General features: G+C 45.0%; 1 protein-coding gene across 1 annotated transcript; it reads right to left on the bottom strand.

Moving 5' to 3' along the window:
- Positions 1-4,656: 4,656 nt before the first annotated feature.
- LOC309524852 (uncharacterized protein) lies at positions 4,657-8,086 on the bottom strand. Its single transcript, XM_082209979.1, has 2 exons — positions 7,991-8,086; positions 4,657-7,444 (listed from the first exon to the last, which is right to left on the bottom strand). The coding sequence occupies exon 2, from the start codon at positions 7,304-7,306 to the stop codon at positions 5,618-5,620; it is 1,689 nt and encodes a 562-aa protein (XP_082066105.1). The 5' UTR covers positions 7,307-7,444; positions 7,991-8,086; the 3' UTR covers positions 4,657-5,617.
- Positions 8,087-9,231: the final 1,145 nt, after the last annotated feature.

The following is a 9,231-nucleotide window of genomic DNA, read 5'->3' as shown; positions in this document are numbered from 1 at the left end:
GGGTTTGTTTTCGTTTGCATTTCACAACTGCTTGTTGTGATGCCTCCTCCAAAAGCGGTTTAGGTCTTTTGAAATAAAAAAATTCCTTCCAGTAGCACCTTAAAGACCAACTAAGTTAGTTCTTGGTATGAGCTTTCGTGTGCATGCACACTTCTTCAGATACACTGAAACAGAAGTTGCCAGATCCTTCTATATAGTGAGAAGGTGGGAAGGGGTATTACTCAGAAGGGTGGTGGGAATGGGAGATTGGCAGATAGCTGAGATCTCACTATATAGAAGGATCTGGCAACTTCTGTTTCAGTGTACTGTATCTGAAGAAGTGTGCATGCACACGAAAGCTCATACCAAGAACTAACTTAGTTGGTCTTTAAGGTGCTACTGGAAGGAATTTTTTTATTTTGACTATGACAGACCAACACTGCTACCTATCTGTAACTAGGTCTTTTGAGAGAGAGAGAGAGATAGATGCTGCTGCCAATTGCTGCAGTGAATCGCAGAATCGTAGTTGGAAGTGACCCAATGGTCATCCAGTCCAACCCCTTGCACTGCAGGAATCTCGGCTAAAGCATCCATGACAGATGACCCTCCAACCTCTGTTTAAAAACTTCCAAGGAAGGAGAGTCCACCACCTTCAGAGAGAGATCCTTCCACTGTCTAACAGCTCTTACTGTCAGAAAGTTCTTCCCGATGTTTAGTTGGAATCTCCTTTTTTATAAGTTGAAGTCATTGGTCCTACCCTCCAGAGCAGGAGAAAACAAGCTTGTTCCCTCCTCCATGTGATAGCCCTTGGGATATTTGAAGATGGCTCTCAGTCTCCTCTTTTCCAGAAGAGTTTGGATTTGATATCCCGCTTTATCACTACCCTTAGGAGTCTCAAAGCGACTAACATTCTCCTTTCCCTTCCTCCCCCAAAACAAACACTCTGTGAGGTGAGTGGGGCTGAGAGACTTCGGAGAAGTGTGACTGGCCCAAGGTCACCCCGCAGCTGCATGTGGAGGAGCGGGAAAGCGAACCTGGTTCACCAGATTACGAGTCCACTGCTCTTAACCACTACACCACACTCCTAAACATACTCAGCTCCTTCAACCGTTCCTCATAAGGCTGTTTCCTTGATCATCTTGGTTGCCCTCCTCTGCACACATTCCAGCTTGTCAACAACCTTCTTAAATTGTGGTGCCCAGAATTGGACACAGTATTCCAGGTATGTTTTGACCAAGGCAGAATAATTTGTATTTTAATTTGTATTAAAGTCTGCTTCTCTGCACCTCCGTGATCTGTGCACGTCATGATGAAGGATTTAGGCTGCCAACTTTGTACAGAGGTACCCCGTAAGAACAGTCCTGTTTGGAACGATTCGGTTTACGAACTCCGCAAAACCAGAAGTAGTGTCCCGGTTTGCAAACTTTACCTCGGTCTAAGAACGGAATCCGAAAGGTGGAAGGGCACCAGCAGCGGGAGGCCTCATTAGGGAAAGCACGCCTCGGTTTAAAAACAGTTTCAGTTTAAGAATGGACTTCCAGAACAGATTATGTTCGTAAACCGAGGTACCACTGTATTTAAAAAGTCAAGGTTACAGGGCTGCACTAATAAGGCCTCCACCTGCACTGTAAATTCAAATCCATATCATACCACTTTAAACAGGCATGGCTTCCCCCAAAGAATCCTGGGAAATGTAGTTTGTTAAGGATGCTGCGTTAAGAGACCCTGGCTCACCTCTTACAGCTACAATTCCCAGAATTCCCTGGGAAGAGGAATTGACTGTTAAGGCACATTGGGAATTGTAGCACTCTGTGAGGGGAGCAGGGTGTCTCTTGACAACTCTCAGCACCCTCAACAAACCACAATTCCCAGGATTCCTTAGAGGAAGCCATGATCATTTAAAGTGGCATGGTAGTGCTTTAAATGTATAGTGTAGGTGGAGCCTAGGACCTGGGGAAAGCTCACCAAATCCGTCATTGTGTCTCTCCTAGCCTGACCTCACAGGGTTGTTGTGAGCTTCTCAGAAGAAAGGTAAGGGTAAAGGTACCCCTGTCCATTAGGTCCAATCGTGACCGACTCTGGGGTTGCGGCGCTCATCTCACTTTATTGGTCGAGGGAGCCGGCATACAGCTTCCGGGTCATGTGGACAGCAGGACTAAGCCACTTCTGGCGAACCAGAGCAGCGCATGGAAACGCCGTTTACCTTCCTGCCGGAGTGGTACCTATTTATCTACTTGCACTTTGACGTGCTTTCAAACTGCTAGGTTGGCAGGAGCTGAGAGAGCAACGGGAGCTCACCCTGTCACGAACCGCCGACTTTCTGATCAGCAAGTCCGAGGCTCTGTGGTTTAACCCACAGCGCCACCTGCGTCCCACCAGAAGAAAGGACGGGGGTAAATAATATGTGTTTGTTCCTGTAGGCATTTGCCTGGTCTTTAACTTGAACAAGAAACATTTCATGCATTTATTAATATTACCCTCTTGGCATCTGACCATTCAGGAGCTTTAAGCCCAGTGTGAGGCTCTTCTTAGGATCCAACTCACCTCAGATTAATCCTTGTTGTTGTTGTTGTTCAGCAGCATCTGGAGGGCCAATGGAAGACAATGGTTCTGCCAACTCCCGGTTCAGATGCCATGGACCTCAGAGTATCAGCTGTCTGCCAGGGATTGCTGGCAGCCTGGTTTACACATTCCTTTAAACCACAATTAAACTAAACTATGGTTTAAACAACAGGAGCTTTGTTCCTCCCCCATCCCAGCTGCTGCCAGGGAAACAAACCATGGTTCTGGCTCACTGTATGTTTCCCTCAAGCAAAGCATGAGTGGCAAGCCAAGAACAAGGGCCCCTTCCAACCATCCTCCTTATTGTGCATTATTGATTATTTCTGCTCATGATGGAGTGGTTAAATATGATCACACCTTCACTTAAGCTTAAGCAAAGGTTTAGGGGTAGACATACTGCTGCATATGGAATACCATATTTACACAAATCTAATGCGACATTGAATCTAATGTGCACCTCAATTTTCAAAACTTTGAAACCCAAAAAGTATTTGCTAGCGAATGTAAATGCTCCATCAAACACTAATTTTTGCGACGTATTTTGGCCAAAAAAAGGTGCTCATTACATTCGGGTAAATACGGTAGGTACAGATTCCTGCTGAAATCCTGTAATAATAATAATAATTTTTTGCAATATGTTCTGATTTATTTTCGGAGCCCATTCTTTTCTTTTTGCAAGTGCCCCTCCAAACAGCATTAATGCAGTAACACTGGGGAAGTATCCCAGAACAACTTATACTATGGAGTGATCCAAGATAATCTCACCGCTAATATGTCAATGGTCACACCCATAACCATGACTTTAAAACCCCCTTACACTATTTTCAACAGTCATGGCTTCCCTTTTGGAATCCTGGGAACTGTAGTTTAAGGGTGCTGGGGATTGTGGCTATGTGAGGGGTCTCCTACCAGCTCTCAAGCACACTTAACAAACTACAGACGATGGACAAAGACTCCCATCAGCCCCAGCCAGCATGGCCAATGGTCAGGGATGATGGGAATTGTAGTCCAACAACATCTGGAGGGTCACAGGTTCCCCAGCCCGCGCCAGAAATTTAAGCTATATTCTCCGTAGTCAGTGAAAGTGTTGTTCCTCCGGTGCCAAGGAAAGATAGGATTTTTTTTTTTATGTACGCCACAACAGCAGCAAGAATACTTATTGCAAAGTATTTGGAAGACACAAGATCTACCCACCAGGGAAGAATGGCAGATGAAGCTGATGGACTACATGGAACTGGTGGAAATGACTGGCAGAATCCGAGACCAGGGAGAAGAGTCGGTGGAAGAAGATTGGAAAAAAATTAAAGTATATTTACAAAAACATTGCAAAATTAATGAATGTTAGAAGGATGCTGGAATGAAGTTATATGGTTTTAGCAGAAATGTAATAAAGAATTAAGTAAAGGCTGATTGATAATGGGCCAAAATGAAAAAAATTAAGGTTAGACCGTTAAGATAAATTATAGAACTAAAATTGAGAAAGATGGAAAGAATTTGCTGAAATAGTTAATTGAACTAGAATACAAAAAAGGGAGGTGTGAGGAGGTCAATGAAATAAGTAAATGAAAGGTAAAGATATGGAATATTGGATGTGTGTTTTAGTGTTTTTGTTTCTTTTTGTTGTATTGTTGTATTTTTTATGTTTTTCTTTTTATGTATTGTAATGTATGTTCTGTTAAATTTTTTATCGTTTTCCTTTTTCCTTTAATTTTTAAATTCCAATAAATATCTTTAAAAAAAAAAAAGAAACTGTCGTTCCTCCTCCTCCTCTGTTTTTCCTTCGGTTCTTCAAAGTGGCTGAAGGGTTGTTTGTTTTTTCCAAGCTTTTTACATATCTACTCAGAGGTAAAGACCACTGAGTGAATGGAATGTTTTTCCAGATACATGTGTACTTTTCATGTTGGCGACACACTTTTAAGACATGCATCATTTTGTGATATGATTATTCAGCTTTACTAGCAAACCGGAGGTTAAACTAACCCTTTTCCAGCCCTGGGAGGAGTGTGGGGAGCGTTTGTGCGACATACTTACACACTGCAGCCAAAACACCAATGTGTTTGGAAAGCCCTGGTGTATAGGATTGCAGCCTGATCTCTAGAATGACCCTTGATATTCATAAAAAAGGAAGTAATCTTTTAATGGTGTTACAGGACACATTATACCCAATTATTCAATGTAACGTCTTTCCTGTGTCAGCTATGCAATGAGGAGGTTGCATCCAATTTCTCTTTTCCTAAACTGGACTACCGTAAATTGTGTCAACGCACACAAAATCCACACAAATGACAGATTAAAACAGGTAAGGTTTTGGACGTTACCGAAAATTGAACCACCCCAACTACCTGTAAAAGTGAGTAAAAACAAAGCTATTTCAGAAGGCAGTCTTATAATATAAAAAGCATATTTTTTTTCAAATACAGCTTCCTCGCTGTAGCACAGGGGTTCTAGCTTGAATAAAACATGGGGGAGGTAGGTAAGCCCTGCCCTACATAATCGATCACATGATGTGGCGTGCACACACTATTTCAATGGCGATGCCCATCAACTCTGGGGGGACCCAGCGCCCTGAAATATTTTATGGAGTGGGGGGGCGAAGGCACCTTGGCCCCTAGAAATTGGCTCCTATGCCACAGCAATATCAGGAATACCTTAGAAGTCGTCTTAAAACCACCAGTTTGTCATTTCTAACAAGACAGACAATACTTGAGATGTTTAGCAAAATATCTAAATTAAGTCCAAATGGAATCACTGGTGACGCAACAGCTTCGAACCATAACTTCCGCTGACCCGAGTAACAGCAGTCCTCAGGCTGTTTCCTTCTCCCCCCAGGGCAAGGTGGTTCTCCATTAGCCCCTGTGGTGGCGTTCAGGTGAGGGAGCAGATTGAAAGAATTATGATCTCATCTACCACAAAACAGATACTTGTTCCCTACTAAATAAATTAAAAAATTCCTCATGATCTCTTTCCACAATCAGAGCATTTAAAAGTTCTCCCTTCTAATGAATATTATCTGATGTGATATCCTCTTTCTTCCTCTGGGTTATTTCCTCTATAAAGGCCGATACGCAAATGCTTGTCACAACATGGCGATTTCATAGGAGTTCTCCTCAGCGTGGACTCTCTTATGCTGGCTAAAAGCAGGAGGGTCCATGAAACTTTCCCCACACACCAAGCAAGTCTGTGGCTTCTCCTCCCGTGTGTGTGTTTGCATGTGCTTGACAAGAGTTTTTCTGTGAGCGAAGCTCTTCCCGCATTCCGAGCACTTATGAATCCGCTCTCCAGTGTGGATCTGCTGGTGTTGCAGGAGGCGAGAGCTGACGCCAAAACTTTTCCCGCAATCTGCACATTTGTAGGGTTTCTCCTTCGTGTGGGTTAGCTGATGTCGGATGAGGCAAGAGCTGAGGTTGAAACATTTCCCACAATCCGCGCACTTGTACGGCTTCTCCCCCGTGTGGATTCTCTCATGTACAACAAGGCTCCCCTTCTGACTGAACGTTTTCCCGCACTCCGCGCACCTGTAGGGCTTCTCTCCCGTGTGGGTCCTCTGGTGCCGAACAAGGTCATGTTGTATAATGAAGGATTTCCCACACAGTGAACACTCGTAGGGTTTCTCCCCCGAGTGGAACTGTATGTGCGACATGAAGTTCCCGATCCAGCGGAATCTTTTGCCACAGTCCGAGCATTCGTACGGTTTTTCTCGTGTGTGAAGTCGCTGGTGCTCGACGAGTTTAGAGTTCACGCTGAAGGACCTCCCGCAGTCCAAGCACTTGCACGGCTTCTCTTTCGTGTGGGTTTTCTCGTGGGCTACGAGATTCCCTTTGAGGGAGAACTTTTTCCCACACGCTGAGCATTTGTAGGGCTTCTCGCCCGTGTGGCTTCTCACGTGTGTCACCAGGTTGCACTTCTTGCTAAAGCTTTTGCCGCACTCGGAGCATTTGTACTGCGTCTCCCCTGTGTGGGTTCTGTAATGCCTGATAAAGTCAGCGTTCATACTAAAGGATCGCCCGCACTCCAGGCATGTGTACGGTTTCTCCCCTGTATGGTTTCGGCGATGTCTGACAAGATCGGCGTTTTTACAGAAGGACTTCCCGCAGTCCGAGCACTTATAGGGCTTGTCCTCGGTGTGGAGTCTCTGATGAATGACAAGGTTCCCTTTCTGAGAAAAGCTCTTCCCGCAGACCGCACAGGCAAACGGTTTCTCTCCAGTGTGCATTCTCAGGTGAGCGACCAGGTGGCTTTTCGTTCCACAGCTCTTCCCACAGTCCGAGCATTCGTACATTTTGTCTCCCGCGTGGGTTCTGTAATGCCTAACGAAGTCGGAGTTCATGCTGAATGACTTCCCGCAATCGGCGCATTTGTACGGCTTCTCCCCGGTGTGGTTTCGGTGGTGCCTGGTGAGGTCAGCGTTCTTACAGAAAGACTTCCCACATTCTGAGCATTTGTACGGTTTCTCTTCCATGTGGATCCTCTCGTGGACCGCAAGGTGCCCTTTCTGAGAGAAGCTCTTACCACACGCTGAGCACCCATACGGTTTCTCCCCCGTGTGGGTTCTCTGATGACTTATAAGGTGAGAATTCATGCTGAAAGACTTTCCGCAGTCTGGACACTTATGTAGTTTCCCTTCCATGTGGGTGCATGTAGACCTTGGAGAGTCCATCTCACATTCGGTCAGAGCCACTTGCTTGTCATTTTCCTCAGTCTCCTCCTTGGCTGCGATGGCATCTAAATCTTTAAAGTTTTTTGCACACAGAATGGGCTCATCCATGTCTGTTTCTGGATGCCTTTGCCTTCTGCCTTCACTCCATGCTGAGGGACCCTCTCTTTGGTCGATGTCCCATGTTTGTTTCCTTAGCCAAGGGCTTTTGTACAAATGATCCTGGCCATCTTCTCTGCTCAGAGTTTCCTTATAGAAGAAAGAAAAATTCCTGAGTGAGTCCTAAATCTGGAGGTTGCAAAACCGAAGGTCCTCCAGATGTTGCTAACTATATCTCCTGTCACCCCTGATCACTGGCAATGCTGATAAGGTCTGCTGGTAAAGCATGAGACTCTTAACCTCAGGGTCAGGGATTCAAGACACACGCTGGGCAAAAGATTCCTGCATTGCAGGAGCTGGGCCTTTGTGGTCCCTTCCAACTCTACATAGCTATGATGCTATGATGGGAGTTGGAGGCCAAATCCACACCACACATGCCACTCCTAACAACAGCTGTGGCCTCTCTCAAATAATCATGGGAACTGTCCTCTGCCCATGGTGGGGCGAGCTGTTAGAGGAGACCCTCTGTTCCCCCCACAGAGCTACAATTTCCCGAGAAGTTAAAACAATCAATCTTCCTTCCCAGAGAACTTGGGAAATTGCTCTGGGAGGTATTTCCAAGTTAATATGCGTAGGATGGCTTTAAAAGAGGGTTAGGTAAATTCAGGGAGGATAAAGCTATCAGTAGCTGCTCACCCTGATGGCTATGCTTTGCCTCTAGCCCAGGGGTTAGCAACCTTATTCAGCTGTGGGCTGGTCCACCGTCCCTCAGACCATGTGGTGGGCCAGACTATATTTTGAAAAGAAAAAAAAATTTGAACAAATTCCTATGCCCCACAAATAACCCAGAGATGCATTTTAAATAAAAGCACACATTCTACTCATGTAAAAACATGCTGATTCCTGGACCATCGCGGGCCGGATTTAGAAGGCGATTGGGCCGCATCTGGCCCCCAGGCCTTAGGTTGCCTGCCCCTGCTCTAGCCAAAGACACAATGCCAATTGCTTCACAAGTGCTGTTGTGTGAGTGGCAGTTGCCCCCCAGAGCTTCAGGCAGGGGACATTCCCAGCCCCACCTGGGATTGCCCCTGTTGCCTTCTGAAATGTTCTTTCTCTGCTTTCTGAGCTAGCACCCTTCCCCTCCAGATGCTTTGGACTGCAATTCCTATCAGCCCCAGTCAGTGATCAGGGATGATGGGAGTTGTAGTCACAACAACATCGGCTGGCCCTGAGTCTTGAAGGCCACTCCCTGCAAGGCCCTTTCCACCTGGCCTAGGGGGCAGGGCCCAGACTCAGCAGCTCTACTAAAGAGGTGCCTGGTGAGACCGGAGGAACATCGCTATGCCTGACAACAAACCCCTATTGGATTCTTTTGCCCCATCTTTTTATACCTGCCAAACAGCCGTATCATGCTTATGATAATATTTTATTCTCTTGTTAGTTATGCTGTTTTAAATGTGCATTTTATATCTGACTTCACTTAGCATTGGTTTTTTCTTTAAAAAAAATTTTTTTTGTTAATTTTGTTTCTGTTAAATGTATTCTGTAGTTGACCTCCTTTGTAATGTTTTATTTTGAAATCTTTAAGATAATATTTTAGTTCTGTTAATTATGTTGCTTTGGCTGTATACTCTATATTTGACTTTCTTCAGAAATGTTTGATTCTGGACTATTTTACTGACATTTTAATATGCTGTAAACTGCTTTGAGATTTTTCTTAAAAATATGAAGCAGTATAGAAATGAAGCAAGCAAGCAAGCAAGCAAGCAAACAAACAAACAAACATATGGGCACGAAGATGGTGCCTGACATCTCCACCACCTGGGGATCATTGGATCGGGACTGTTTTCACCCAACACTGTGAAATTCTATCAGTTATATTTTATCTGCACCATCAGAATGACTTTCTGGAACCCAGTTGCTTTTTCCTGTGCAGC

The sequence above is a fragment of the Podarcis vaucheri genome (assembly GCF_965113315.1).
Source record: "Podarcis vaucheri genome assembly, chromosome: 2".
Taxonomy (NCBI): Eukaryota; Metazoa; Chordata; class Lepidosauria; order Squamata; family Lacertidae; genus Podarcis; species Podarcis vaucheri.
This window is presented reverse-complemented; position numbering and strand designations above follow the sequence as displayed.